At 47.3% G+C, this 15,250-nt stretch overlaps 1 protein-coding gene across 2 annotated transcripts in view; it reads left to right on the top strand.

Annotated features, from left to right (window-relative positions):
- Nucleotides 1–6,143: 6,143 nt before the first annotated feature.
- KNDC1 (kinase non-catalytic C-lobe domain containing 1) overlaps nucleotides 6,144–15,250 on the top strand; it is a 99,356-nt gene continuing 90,249 nt past the window's right edge. For both annotated transcript variants that reach the window (XM_006121025.4, XM_014572503.3), the window contains exons 1-2: nucleotides 6,144–6,813; nucleotides 12,059–12,257. In XM_006121025.4, coding sequence (XP_006121087.3) covers nucleotides 6,715–6,813; nucleotides 12,059–12,257 — 298 coding nt within the window. In that variant the 5' untranslated portion in view covers nucleotides 6,144–6,714. The remainder of the gene's footprint in view (nucleotides 6,814–12,058; nucleotides 12,258–15,250) is intronic.

Here is a 15,250-nt window from a genome sequence, read left to right as displayed (position 1 = left end):
TTCTCCAAAAACTTCCTGGATTTCCTGTGTACTGCCGTATAGGTTTCCCAACAGATGTCAGGGTGATTAAAGTCCCCCACGAGAACCAGGGCCTGCGATCTGGAAGCTTTGCTCAGTTGTCCGAAGAAAGCCTCATCTACCTCATCCACCTGATTTGGTGGCCTGTAGCAAACACCAACCACAACATCAATACTGTTGTTTGCTCCTTTAAACTTAACCCATAGACTCTCAACAGGTTTTTCTCCCTCTTTATACTGGAGTTCAGAGCAATCGTACTGCTCTCTTACATATAGTGCAACTCCTCCTCCTTTTCTCCCCTGCCTGTTGTTCCTGAACAGTCTATACCCTTCCATGACAGCGCTACAGTCATGCGAGTCATCCCACCAAGTCTCTGTTATCCCAATTAAATCATATTTCTTGGTCTGGGCCAGGGCCTCCAGTTCTTCCTGTTTGTTGCCCGTCCTATCTTCTCCATTCGAAACATGGGTCCTCCTTTCTTGCCCCTTCCTCTCTGCATTTCTTCCCAGTATCCTACTTTCCCACTCCCCTCAGGGTTTTGGTCACCGTCCCCCGACGAACCTAGTTTAAAGCCCTCCTCACTAGGTTTGCAAGCCTGCCCGCGAAGATGCTCCTTCCTCTCTTGGTTAGGTGGATCCCATCTCTTCCTAACAATCCTTGCGCCCGCAACAGAGTTCCATGGTTGATGAAACCAAAGCCCTCTCTGCGACACCATCTACGCAACCACGCATTTACGTCCTCAATTCGACGATCCCTGCCCAGTCCTTTCCCTTCAACAGGGAGGATGGAGGAGAATAACACTTGCGCTCCAAATTCTTGGATACTTCTTCCTAGCGCTACATAATCCGCAGTAACACGCTCAAGATCATTCTTGGCCGTATCATTAGTTCCCACATGGAGAAGCAGGAAGGGGTAGCGATCCGAAGGTTTGATCAGCTTGGTAAGCCTCTCAGTGACATCCTGAATGCGAGCTCCCGGTAAGCAGCACACCTCTCAAGATTCCAGGTCCGGACGGCAGAGGGATGGCTCAGTCCCTCTTAGGAGGGAGTCCCCGACCACCACCACCTGTCATTTCCTTTTGGGCGTGGTGGCCGTGGAACCCCCATCCGTAGGACTATGCATCCCATGCCTTCCAGTAGATGGTGTTCCCTTCTGGTTTCTTCTTTGTGAGGTCCCTTCCAGAGCTTTCAGCACTGCAGAGCCTGTGGAGAGAGCTTGAAAGCGATTGCTTACCTCTATAGCATCGGGGGATTCCCGTGCTGGCCTTTTTCCCCTTCTAGAAGTTACATGCTGCCAGTTCTCTTCTTGGTCATGTACTGCCCTCTCTGGCTCTTCTGCCTGCCGTGCTTGAAGGATTAAATGCTGCCTTCTATCGAGGAAGTCTTCATCCTCTCTGATCAAGCATAGGGTCGACACTTGGGCCTCCAGTCCTCTAATTTTTTCTTCCAAAATGTCGACCAGCTTGCAGTTGGTGCAGATGAAATCCGTTCTTTCTTCTGGGAGGAAGACAAACATGGCACACGCTGTGCAGGTAACAACAGCAGACCCATCACCAACCATCGCTGCTGTCCTGGAAAAGGGTTTTAAAAAGAAAGGCAAGAGAACCTCCCGCCCTTCCCAACTCCCTCTCTAAACTCCCTGTTAGCACTCACCTATTCGCAAGCTCCTTGGTCGCTTGCCCACTGCCTTATAAAGCCCGTCCCCCTACCAAGGCTCAGCCAATCAGCAGAGGCTTCTAGAATTCAAACTTTAATTAGAAGCCAACAGTTTCCACCTGCCAATCACAGCACAAACTCCATCAAGGGGAGGGGGAGGGCAGAGGGGAGGTGGGGAAAAAAAAGCCTCACTCTCAAACACAGGGGAAAATTTGGAATCATCCTGTAACAGGATGGTTTGTTCTTTTAATTTAAGGGAAGTAGGACTTTGAGGCCATCCCACCACCATTCCAGTGGTGTATCTCTTCTAAGATTTGGTGACCCAGTGATAGGAGAAAGCAAAAGGCAGATATTGGAAGAGAGGAAACAGTCCTGGGAGCATAGTCTGTGCTCTCTCTTGGTCATTACCTTTGTTTCGTGCAGACATCTCTCTCACACATGTGCATATGTACACGTGCTTCTGAATGGGATAGCTCTAGCCTGAACAGCTTCCTGCCTTCTCTGTGTTATTTCCAGAAAAAGGAAAGGTCGCTAAGCAAACCTCTCTTCAGAGGTTCATAACAAAATAATTGCTTACTATTATAAGAAACCATGCAGCACTTCCTATGCACATCTATTTTATTATTAAGGTAAAAACAGAGAACACTTTAAAAACAATAGAACTTATATGTATGCTAATAAGCTTATCAGAAACCAATCTACCACTAACATGATGTCTGGCAGTTGCAGTCCTTTGAACCACTCCTGGATTTTCCTTGTGGTTTCAAATTCATCACTGCTTCATCTTAGAACAAGTGCACAGTCTTATGGGACCTCAGTAAGCCAAGTCCTTACAACCTATCCCTAAGGATGGGAGCTCATCCAACAGTCCTGCTGGATCAGGAAAAAGGCAGAGAACTGTTTGCTCTGGTGATGCTTGGGAAAGAGAGATGGGTCTCCTCTCCCCACCACAGAGATGATGGTCAGGGGAACTGGAAGCCTGAGAGTGAGTGCCCCAGAGGGGCAGTATAGAAATTGTTGCCCTGAACTGTGACATTGGTATTCAACTGATGTATCTCTTTAGAAATACAGAGCTACTTTTAAAAGTGACTAACTATGGGTATGTCTACACTACAAAGTTAGTTCGAACTAACGGACGTTAGTTTGAACTAACTTTCCTAGGCGCTACACTAGCGCTCTGTTAGTTCGAACTTAATTCGAACTAACGGAGCGCTTAGTTCGAACTAGGTAAACCTCATTTTACGAGGATTAAGCCTAGTTCGAACTAGCTAGTTCGAATTAAGGGCTGTGTAGACCCTTAATTTGAACTAGTGGGAGGCTAAGGCTTCCCAGGTTTCCCTGGTGGCCACTCTGGCCAACACCAGGGAAACTCTATTGCCCCCCTCCCGGCCCCGGAGCCCTTAAAGGGCCACGGGCTGGCTACACAGTTTGTGCCAGTTGCAAGGCTGCAAGCACCCGTGCCAGCAGACCCTGCACCTGCCACAACATGAGCCAGGCATCCGAGGGCTCCCAGCCCTCCACTGCTCCCCAGGACCAGCCTGGCGGCTCCCAGGAGCCTGCCCGGGGGCGCAAAAGGCGGGCGCCCGCCTGGTCAAGTGCGGAGATCGTGGACCTCATCGAGGTTTGGGGGGAAGCCTCCAATGTCCACGATCTCCACACTAGCCACAGGAACGCGGCCATCTATGGCCGCATGGCTGCCAGCCTGGCCACCAGGGGCCACCAGCGCAGCAGGGAGCAGGTCCGCTGCAAAATTAAGGACTTGCGGCAGTCCTACTCCCGGGCCTGCCAGCCAGGGGCCGACCCCGAGGCCTGCCCCCACTTCCACGCCCTGGACCGCCTCCTGGGGCCTCATGCCATCCCTGCCACCCGGGACGTGATTGACCCCGGGGCAGAGGGACTGCTCCTGGAGACGGAGGAGGAGGAAGAGGGCTCTGAGAGCCAGGAGCCTGCCGCCAGCCTGCCCAGGACCCGGGACCTCCGAGGCACCCCACAGAGCCGCTCGCCTGTGTCGTCTGAGGCCGGGGAGGCGTCCACCTGTGAGTACCCTCGTGTTCCCCTTATGTGTATGGGAGGCTGGGGCGAGAGGGAGCCCCGGAACCGTGCGCCTGGGCCTTGCCCACCAAGGAGCAGCAGCTGGGGATCCTGCAGGGGCCCTGGCCTTGCAGAGGGGAGCTGGGTTTCACACACCTGGGCCCCTGGGGAAATTGACCGCTGGTCTTGTTGCACCACAGCCGCAGCACCTGGGACTGCAGGGCACCCCACCCCACCTGCAGCAGCCGCCCGTGCCCGGGCCAGCAGGAGAGCCAGGAACCAGGAGGAGTACCAGAGGCGGCACCTCCGGTTCCTGGATCAACAGCTCCGTCTCCAGGACCACTGGGTCCAGGAGGACCTGAGGCTGCGCCGGAGGAGTCTGGAGGCCCTGGAGGAGCAAGGCCGTGCCCTGCGAGGCCACCTCCAGAGCCTGCTCGACCGCTTCCCATTTCCTCCTCCTGCTGTTCCCCCTGCTCCTCCTGCTCCCCCTCCTGCTTCCGCTCCTGCTTCCGCTCCTGCTTCCTCCCAACCCCGTGTCCCTCCTGCCTCCCCCACAACCATTTCCCACCGACGCCCCCGGACCCGCAGTGTGGTGAGACGGGAGAGGCAGCCGGACTCCCACCCCTGAGCTTTCCTTTCCCTTCCTCCCTTCCCTCCCCTTCCAGATCCCTCGTCCCAGGTTTCCCCCTCCCCAACCTCTTCTCCCTTCCCGCACCCAGTTATGTTAAATAAACAGACGTTTTTGTTTCAAAAATAGGTGTCTTTATTTTACAGTAGATAGGGAGGGGAAAGGGAAAGGGGGGTAGGGTGGAAGAAGGCCCCAGTGGGGCATGCAGGGAGAGGTCAGTCCTCCTCCTCCTCCACCAGAAAGCTCTCCCGCAGGGCTTCCCAGATCCGGATGGCCCCCCGCTGGGCTTCCCGGATGGCGGCGGTGCAGGGCTGACCGTAGTGTCCAGCCATGCGGTCAACCTCAGCCATCCAGGCTGGCAGGAAAGCCTCCCCCTTTCGCTCACACAAATTGTGGAGCACACAACATGTCGCCACCACGGGAGGGATGTTGTGCTCGGCCAGGTCCAGACGGGTGAGGAGGCATCAAAAGTGGGCTTTCAGTCGCCCAAAGGCCCCCTCCACCACAATGCGGGCCCTGGTCAGCCTGGCATTGAAGGCCTGGCGGGAGGGATTGAGGTGCCCCGTGTAGGGCTTCATCAGCCAGGGCTACAGTGGGTAGGCGGCATCCCCCACCAGGCACACGGGCATGTCCACGTCCCCGACCCTGATGTGGCGGTCAGGGAAGAAGGTCCCGGCCTGCAGCCGCTGGCACACGGAGGAGTTGCGGTACACCCGGGCGTCGTGTGCTTTGCCGGACCAGCCCACATTAATGTCCGTGAACTGGCCCCGGTGGTCACACACAGCCTTCAGGATCACGGAGAAGTACCCCTTTCTGTTGACGTACCGGGACGCCTTGTGTTCCGGAGCACGGATGGGGATGTGCGTCCCGTCGATGGCCCCCCCCGCAGTTGGGGAAGCCGAGGGCGCCGAATCCCCGGATGACGGCGTCCGGGTCGGCGAGGCGGACCACCCTGCGGAGCAGCACCCGGTTGATGGCCCTATTGTTTTTGCTGAAACAGACTAACATGGCTACCTCTCTGAAACCAGTCTGTATAATGAAGCAGACACTACACAAAAAACCCTTGATCACTCACAGGAGGGAAAAAGCAGCTCTTCGCTCTTGCTTGCCAAGAGCATGTTCATCACCTTCTGTTGACCTGTCTTAACTCGCACATACCTTGAGAATACAATTTTCAGTTCAGATACCTAATTCCACAAACTTTATCAAAACACACATTTCAAATTTATTGTAAGTCGGATGCTGACTCTTGATAGTATTCTCTCATTACCCTTTAGAAAATTATTATGCATATATCTGATGCAAGGGATCCCGCTCAGTACCCCTGTGCTTTTGGCCAGTTAGCATCAAGAAGTCTCTGGGTCACAAGTAGCTGGATACCACAATCTGTAATATATTAATTTAGCTTCACAACATCCCTGAGGTTGGGCAGTGCCTTTATGCCCCTTTTACAGCCAGGAAACTGATGCACAAAGAGACCTAGTCACACAGGCCTCACCTCACACAAGAAATCTGCAGTAGAGCAGGGACTTGAACTCAGCTGTCCCAACTCCTAAATTAGTATCTCAACCACTTTCTGTCAAGCTGTAGGGCCCCTGCTGGCAGATCACATCGCAGGCTGTGTACAATGTGGGGTCATGGGGCAAAACTAAGTTTAATTTGACATCCAAATGGAGGGAAAGTGAGCAGAAAATGTTATCCATGTTAAGCCCCTGATCCCTCAATCAATTCCCAGATTGCAGATCCCTGCGCTTGCCTGGAGCCCCACTGAAGCCAGTAAGGCTCCATGATCCTCTGATTGTAGCTCAATGCAGGCCTGGGTTTGATACCGTTCAGTTTCCATCATCTATGACACGGGGGAAAGTTTTGGGAAACCTTTGCAAAGGGCCCGTCTGCCAGTGCATCACATGCCGCAGGCTTCGCTCGCCCAGCCCGGCAGAGCAGCTACAAAGGAAGCCGCCTGCATCAATCAGCCTGCGCGCTGACACCAGCCCGAGCCCCGCCGGCGGAGAGCGAGCACTGCGGCAGCGGCAGGCCGGGCCACGGGCACAAGTTGTTCTCGCGAATTGGTTGGGCGGCGGAGCAGCACGGGGGCTCAGGGACCCCGGCGAGCCAGCAGGGGCAGTGCGGGAAAGGAGGCTGCTGGGCGGGGGGAGCTGCTGCAGCCCGGCCCGCCTGGGTCGGACCGTGCCCGTTGCTAGGGGATCGCTTCCTTAGCAGCGAAGGGCTCGCTTGTCTGTGCCCAGCAGGGGGCCGGCGGCCCGGGGCTCCCAGGAGCTAAAGGGGGGGCGTGCGGCGCTGCCGGGGGCTGGGCTTTGCGCGCGCGCGGCCAGGCTAGCGGGGGGGAAGGCTGCGCTGCCACTCCCTTGCCAGGCGGGCGGCATGGAGGCTGCAGTGGCCGGGTTCCCCGAGGAGGCGGTGGCGCCGCCGCGCTGCTGCTGCTATGACTTCGAGCCGCTGCCGACGCTGCTGGAGGATGAGGTGAGTGTGGCCAAGTGCACTCCCCCCCCTTGGCAAGAGCTCAGCTCTGGCCCCCGCATGCACCTGCTGCCCTGCAGGCACTGGCGGTAGGTAGGTAGGTGTTAGTCGCGTCTCAGCTGCTGGTTCCCCGGCTGCGCTTCCCCGCCCCCTCAGCCGCCACGGCGTTCAGCGGGGTGGTGCCCAACTGGGGGACAATCTCTGGAAGCGTTGAATTAACGGGGAACTAAGTCTGGACTGGCCTTTCAGAAACTTTCCCCGTGACCTGGTCGTCGCCTTTCAGTTGTAGAGGGAGCCGGAGTCTCCTCCCGTTTGAAAGCGATGCGGGCAAATTGCAAAGCGCTTACCCCTCTAAGCAGCAAGTTCTAAAGGAAATGTTCGAAACTGTCTGCTGCCTGTGAAACTGCAGCATAGGCACATCTCTGGCCGAAGCTTTAAGATTAGCACTGATCAAAAGTCTCAGGAGCCTTACTACACAGGGACTAGAGAAGTATATTTAGGGACCATTACAAACAGGCATTTTTTCATGTCACTAAGACTGCCTGGCTCCCTGTTTCCTTTTAGCCCCAAAGAAATCTGGGTTCCTAAATGGACTTACTCCCTTACCCCTACTTCTTGCTACAACATATTCATCAATATGCTTTAACTGCTGTATCATAAATATTGTCTACAGACTGTGTTACAATGAAAAATCTAGTAGCAATTTACAGACTAACAAAAAATGTAGATAGTATCGCGATTTTTCATGGGCACAGCCCACTTCTTTGTGGGTTGTGCCCACGAAAGCTCATGATACCATCTACATTTTTGTCAGGTGCTGCAAGACTATTTGTTGTTTTTTAAACTTCTCCAGTTATAAACTACTCTTCTGAAACTTGTGTTACAAATATTGGCATATGATTTCATTGTAACATTAATCAGACAAAATCACATCAGTTAAGACTCCTTCAATAATAAGAAAACATTTATTTCTTCAGTAAAGACTTAATTGCTGCCATGTGAACAGCATTTTAAGCAGTAGGAAATGCTGCTAAATCGGTTTATACTGTTTATTTGCTTAAATTACTCACTGTACTAAATCAACATGTAAAGATAGAGCTGGCTCTAGTTTGAAATTGTTTGTTTTGTCATACATAGTTCTACTTTTGCATTACTAAGCTCTGACTTGCGTCTCCATAACTCAAAGAATGATTTGGAGCATGGTGCTTGCCTCATTTGGATAACACAGACCAAAAATATTTTAAGTGGTAGTTTAGTGATGGATACATTTCATATATGTATTAGGTTCAGTTGCTCAAAGAGCAACCTCCCTTCCTTCCTCTCTTCCCCCCCCCCCCCATTTTTTCTGTTGTTTTCTGCTTTAAAATGAGATGGAAATGTGATAAGAATGGTACTGGCACTGAGAGAGGAAGAAATGTTTGAAAATGAAGTGGTGTGCAGAATTAAGCAAATGTGCCAAACCAATTAGTACTTTGAGTAGGGATGTGCATGTTTAACCAGTAAGTGTCACTCTTAATGCCCCTGTCTGTGGCAAGCCCCTTGCTGGTAGCAGGTGGGGAGCTGCTCCAGCCCCACTGGTTAACAGGTAGAAGCTGTTCTGGCTGGACTAGAGCAGCCTCTGCCTGTGGTGGGAAGTGGGAGGTGTTTCCACCCAGCTTGGCTTGAGCACACTCCACCCTCCACTTGCACTCTTTTTATCAGTTAAATGGTTAAACAGTACATTCAACCGGTTAGCCAATTTAAATGTGATTGTACATCCCTAACTCTGAGCAAAATAGTGGAAAATCCAACATCCTGTTTTTCCACACCTTGCCCCTTGTATAATTATTTCCTCTTCTTCAAAGTGAGTGTAAAATACTGTCATTTTGGTTTGGTCACACACATTTTGAACAGATAAGTGACTACATAGGTGCAAGGTAGGGGAGAAGTAGGCCCCTAATGTTTGGTTCTGAAAGGTGACAGCTAAATAATTTCTAAAAAAGACATGCATGGCTACATCTACACTAGCAGCTTCTTGCTCAAGAACTGTTTTGCGGAAGAGTTCTTGCGCAAAAAGTCTTCCACAAGACCGTGTCAACACTGGCATGTGCTTTTGCACAAGAGCATCTATGGCAGTGTGGATGCTCTCTTGTGCAAGAAAGCTCTGATGGCCATTTTAACCAGAGGGGCTTCTTGCACAAGAAATTCAAGTTGCCTTTCTACACTGCCCTCTTGTGGAAGAGCTCTTGCACAAGAGGGCTTATTCCGTGGGGAGAGGAATAACTCTTCTGGAAGAAGCCCTGTTTTACAACGCTATACTGTAAATTTACTTGTGCAAGAACGCGCGTGCAGTGTAGGCAATAGGCAAGTTTTTGCGCAAGAACAGCTCTTCTTGCGCAAGAAGCTGCCAGTGTAGGCATAGCCATGCTGGTTTTTGTTGCTTCTGAAAATTTTAATTTTCTGCCTGGTTTTTACTCTTGCAAACATCAGGCATCTCAGCTCTGGGTTTTCCTGCTTGATTGGAAGACCTGTTAGGGAGATGAGAAGTTTCATGGCAAGCACTGGTTCTTCTTAAATTTTTAACTAAGACTTCCTTTCTCCATATTGCTCCAATATTTCAATCAGTTATTGGAGTTAATGTTAGAAAAACCAAACAAGGATAGGTCTCAACAGTACTAAGTAAAAGTCCCTGCTTACCCCGAAGAACTACTCTGTTAACTTCATTACACTTCGTTGTCACTTTACTAATTTATCATAGTTTCCTGGGCTAACTAGGATCTAAATTTCTAAGTTAACAATCAGGCCTCCAGTATAAACATTAGATATTCAAAATATTGCACAATGTCCTTCTTCAAATTTTCTTTTCTCTGTCATCCCATTGGCAGAATACTTCATATTGTGTGCATGTGATTTCTGCCCCCCCCTCCTCTTTTTATGACTCCTTTAAGTCTATAATTTTATTATCCCACTGGAAATAAAGTTGAGGATCTCCAATGTAGCATTTTCACCAGTTTGGCATGGGTGGATTTCATCTTCTCTAGGTAGATACTGTACTGAAGTTATTCAGGCTTCTCTGTCAGAATGGAAATGATTCTTTCATCTTCCATGGAGAAGCATGGCCTATATAGTGATAAAGAAGCTGGATTTGGGATATTTGCCTTCAATATGCTGTATTCCCTTCCCCACAATTTTCCTTTTTCTCAGGAAGTCCTGTCTGATTTTTTTTTAACTTACAAAAGTAGTTACATAGCACTTTCTCTTTCTTCTTGTATCTTTGCCAATGTCAGTGTAGAATTCATCAAGTAGTAACAGTCAAAAGAGAGTAGCCTAGACCATAAAGAAAGCTCATAGTAATGCAAATAATAAGTAATTTGGAGGAGGGACAGGCTGCTGTTCTCTTCACAAATTTGAGTAGGATCAAGTAATCCACTTGTGAGCACTGCCCAGTGGCCTGTTTCCCTGAGCCTGTCACACAGTGGAGAAAATTTGGCACAATTATGTTTACTCTCAGAGCATTGAGCATGAATACGAATCTCTTAGCAATTTGGAAGCCTATCAGGGATATCTTGTTATTCCTCAGACTGAACCAGATTATTGATTGTTGCTGATTCATGAATCATGACTCAATAAGTTTTCCATAACTGCCCTTTGGAAGATCTCCCAGACTGCTTTCAGAATATTAAGGATGCTTATTTTATTGACACAATTAAAGCATTCTTAGGAATAATCAAGGAGAATGATTAAAAGTTGGAGACACAAAAGTGGGGTGATGGTAGGGAAAACAAACTCTTAATCTCTTAAAGTACTATAGAAGAGCTAGATGTTATGGCAAGCTCCTAAGAGTCCACATTTGAATAGATACTCTGTATTCTAGATTTGAGAAATGGCCTTTTTGCTGTCCTGTTTGTCAAGGAATAGTCTATTAATTCCTCTCTGTTCACTCTGTTAGATACCTCTTTACATGTAAATGCTGTTTTCACATTTAAGTGTGCCTTATGGGGTAATTTACTGGTGGTAAACATCCAGGTTTGTCGGTGAACCACAAAGCATTTTCAGAGACTGTAGAATCTAAACTTATATCCCTGAAAAGGTTTCTAACCACATGATAAAGATCTATCAGAGTTGATGTGATAACACAAGCAATGAGTCTACAGAAGACCTAATATAGGTGCTGCAGCAGCCCCAAGCTTGAAGTGGCTCCTTTATATATTAGGGTTTAGAGTTTGATTCAATGGCTCTCATTGCTCCTGTGCCTGTGGATGATCATGAGATATGGCTCTAGGAGTGTAAGGTCTCCTTGATTAATTCATTTTGTTGAGATGCTAACTTGGAAGCCTGATGAGCCTTGAACTTGAAGGAAAGATTTTTTCAAAAGGGCCCAAGAGATCTAGGAATACAAATCCCACTTAAAATCAATATGGGCACATGCTCCAAAATCACCCCAACTTTTAGAAAATATCCTCAAGATTTAGCATTCATTATTTGATTTCTGGTTATTTTAAGAGAAGGAAGCATACAGTCCTAGAAGTTTATAAATCAAAGAGCCGGTCAGAACTTCCAATGCATCGTCCTGCCAACATAAAGTTATTCTCTGGTTTAGTAATTAGGCTGTGAAGAAAGCCTTAAGCTGTGAGTCATGTATTACCTTGACCATTGGGGAGCACTGGATAAACAAAATCCTGGGGCAACCATCAGGCAGCTGGAAACTCCTTATCTAAAATTTTGACTTAAGGTATTGGGGAGGGAGGAGAGGGGGCAGAGCATGTGTTGTATTACCTGAGGCTCAGAAAATAAGCATCTTTCAACATCTCTTTGAAGGAGACAGATGGGGAAAACAGGCAAAATGAGCTTGAAGTGACTTCCTCAAGGTCACACAGGAAGCTTGTGGCAGAGTCAAAAAATTAATCCAAATCTCCTATGACCTAGTCCCTGTTCCTTTACCTCACGACTGTCTTTTTTTTTTTTTTTTTTTTTTTTTAAGTGTGGTGCAGGAGTGTCTCAATTTAAATAGATTAGAAGAATACCTGTTTTTGGATATTAATTTGAGATGTTCTTGCAGGAGATTTCTGTTTCCTAAGATACTTTTTGCGCTGAAAGTATTTTACATTAAATACTTGGGGGTAGGGGTGGGAAGTTAAATTCTTTGTCCTAGGAAGTCTGAAAATTTGCTAGAATCACATCAGGTTGTGTATTGTAGATTACATTTGACAAAATTGGCTACAAGTAATGTCAGGAAATGCAGAGTAATTCTGAATTCATGTCTTGGCAGGAGAATGTGTCCCTTGCTGATATTCTGTCTCTGCGGGATAGCTGTCTTACTGAGCAGGATATCTGGGCAATTTGCCTGGAGTGTAGCCATTCTATGAAGAGCATCTTCCATTCAGCAATCTTCCAGACACTTTGCATTACTCCTGACACTTTGGCTTTTAACACCAATGGCAATGTATGCTTCATGGAACAACTCAGTGGTAAGTATTTATGCTTCTAGGCAATTTGTTTAAAAGTATGCAAAGTCATGCTGAGAGCATGTAGTAAAACAAACTTGCAAAGATTTAATTGGACTGCAAAGCAGAATTTCTTGATGAATGGCAGTCCAGGTGAAACTAAACTAGGTTTAGGAGCACTATACAGTCACTTTTTACACTAATAATAAATTCAATTGGAAACCTTTATTTAATAAGATCCACTTGTTTTCACAGATTTTTTTTCCCACATGAGTCTAATGCACTTATTTTAAACATAATAAACAATAGATTTGTGCAGATATTTGTTTCATGTATGAAAGTATGGGCAAAAGTATAATTGTGATGCTTTTTCTCTTATCTAAAATTTGTCCATGAAAGATGGACATTTAGCATTTTTGAGGTGGAGTTGGCTGTAGATCTAGCAGTAGAATAGATATGACCTGATCGTTCTTTTCCAGAATGGAGGATTGAGTTCTGGTGAGGCCACATCTGGAGTATTGTGTCCAGTTCTGGGCCCCCAACTACAGGAAGGATGTGGACGCATTGGAGAGGGTCCAACGTAGGGTGACCAAAATGCTTAGGGGGCTGGAGCATATGACCTATGAGGAGAGACTGAGGGACTTGGGTTTGTTTAGTTTGCAGAAGAGAAGAGTGAGGGGGGATCTGATAGCAGCCTTCAACTTCCTGTAAGGAGGTTCCGGAGAGGCTGGTCACAGTAGTGACTGATGGCAGAACCAAGGAGCAGTGGTCTCAAGTTACAATGGGAGAGGACTAGGTTGGATATTAGGAAAAACTATTTCACTAGGAGTGTGGTGAAGCACTGGAATGGGTTACCTAGGGAAGTGGTGGAATCTCCATCCTTAGAGGTTTTTAAGTCTTGGCTTGACAAAGCCCTGGCTGGGTTGATTTAGTTGGGATTGGTCCTGCTTTGGGCAGGGGGCTGGACTTGATGACCTTCTGAGGTCTCTTCCAGTTCTATGGTTCGATGATATCTGTATGTGGTAGAATTCAAGATCTTTTATATATTGTTGGAGACATACTGATGCTGACCTTCACAAAAAGATATCTGATTTCATAATAAATTAAGGTCTATCATTAGATAAGATGAAAAGAAATCAGCAAAAATCTCATGAACAATAGACTCTCCCAATGCAGGAAATTACAACTAAGAAAATTGCACTGGAGAATGAGGAAGGGGGAACCTAGTACCTATCTGTATAAGCCTCATTGATTGGTAGAGTCTTGTAAATCTGTGGATATCTGCATCTAAGGCTCATTTTTGCAGATTCAGATGCAAATACAAATTTTATATCTGCACAGTACTCAAGATCAGTTCCACTCTATACCTATTCTCCTAAGTTTAAATGTCATTAAAGCCTAATGAATTTTTAATAAAATGACAGAATGACTAAATCTACCATTTTGCTTCTAGATTGCATTAAGTGCGTGTGCTATAATTTTGATATACCTCTTGAAAGGACACTGTAGGAATGGGAGATATCATTTGAATTGCATAATATTAATGATATTATATCAGGTTAAAAATCATAGTTTTAAATCAAATGTCCTTGTTTGGGATGTCATAAAACATGATGTCATAAAGCTGAAAATATATTTTAAAATGTATTCATTATTTGTTTGTATTTCTTATCTTGAACAACTTCAAAATAGATTTGATTCATATTTAAGTCTAATACATTTTCAGATTCCCATGTACTAGCCCTTTGCTGCAATAGTTGGTTTAACACTAGAGGTGAATTGATTTTTTGTGTTAAAAGAATTGTTTCTATTATAACTTCAATAAAGTAACACTTCTATTCAGTTTTGTTAAAGTTCATTCTTACAAAATCTAAATCTTGGATCAAATTTGACCTGGTGTGTGTGTGTGTGTGGTGTGTGTGTGGTTTTTTTTTTTTAAAGAAACAAAACGTCACTAAAGGGGGAATATGTCTAGTGGACCAAAGTTCTTTGAACTACCAAAAATTAAGATCTTGGAGAATGAAAGGAAATGCCCATAAGAGATACAAATCTAAGCTTAGTTCCTGGTTGTCAGCCATTAGCTAACTTTGGCCACATGCAAATACTCAGTGTATGGGGTTTTCAGTGAAGCAAATTATATGAATGAACATAATTCATATTATTAGGAAGTCTTGATTAGGATGTTTCAAAATTTACTTCTAGTTGAAGAAACATTGCCTGTGTCTAGTAGTACTCAGAGGCCATGTCTATGCTAGGAAATTATTTCAAAATTACTAAACTCAATTTAAGAACTCCCAATTTAACATTCTAACTTGCATGTCCTCATGACAGGGAAACATCAAAATTAGTCCAAGTCAGGCTCTATTAATGTGGACACGCTACCTTAGACTTAGAGCAACCAGGAAGCACTCTGGGGAGCTATGGGAGGCTTCCCAGATGCCAGTTAGTTCAAATTAGCAGCACCACCCTGACGTCATTTCACACTTAAAGTTCAAAATTAGTGTTATTCCTCATGAAAAGCAGGAGTACAGAGTTCGAATTCCACAGCCTACTGTTCTGAAATAACAGGCTTAGTAGTGTGGATGCACGAATTACTAATTTGAATTTGGGGAGGGAGGGTATTTGTGTATTGGACTATGGTTCTATTGTAGATCAGGGATAAGAGAAACTTAATACAGGCAGTCCCCGAGTTACGCGGATCCGACTTCTGTTGGATCCGCACTTATGAACGGGGCTTTCTCGCCCCGGAGCTCGCAGGCAGTGGGACTGCCCAGAGCGCAGTGGTCCCGCCACCTCAACCTCCGGGGCGAGAGAAGCTGCTCCGGGTGCCCCTGGTCTGCTGGGGACCGTCTCCAGCAGACCAGGGACACCGGGCGCAAAGCCGGGGAGGTGGAGGGGTCCCGCGTCTCTGAGGCTTTGCCAGAGCAAAGCCGGGGAGGCGTGGCACCCCGCCGCCACTGCGGCTTTGCTCCCCGTTTCCCTGGTCTGCTGGGGGGGGCGCACTAGGTGCTTTTGTT

This window comes from Pelodiscus sinensis, chromosome 8 (assembly GCF_049634645.1).
Source record: "Pelodiscus sinensis isolate JC-2024 chromosome 8, ASM4963464v1, whole genome shotgun sequence".
Lineage (NCBI taxonomy): Eukaryota > Metazoa > Chordata > Testudines > Trionychidae > Pelodiscus > Pelodiscus sinensis.
This window is presented reverse-complemented; position numbering and strand designations above follow the sequence as displayed.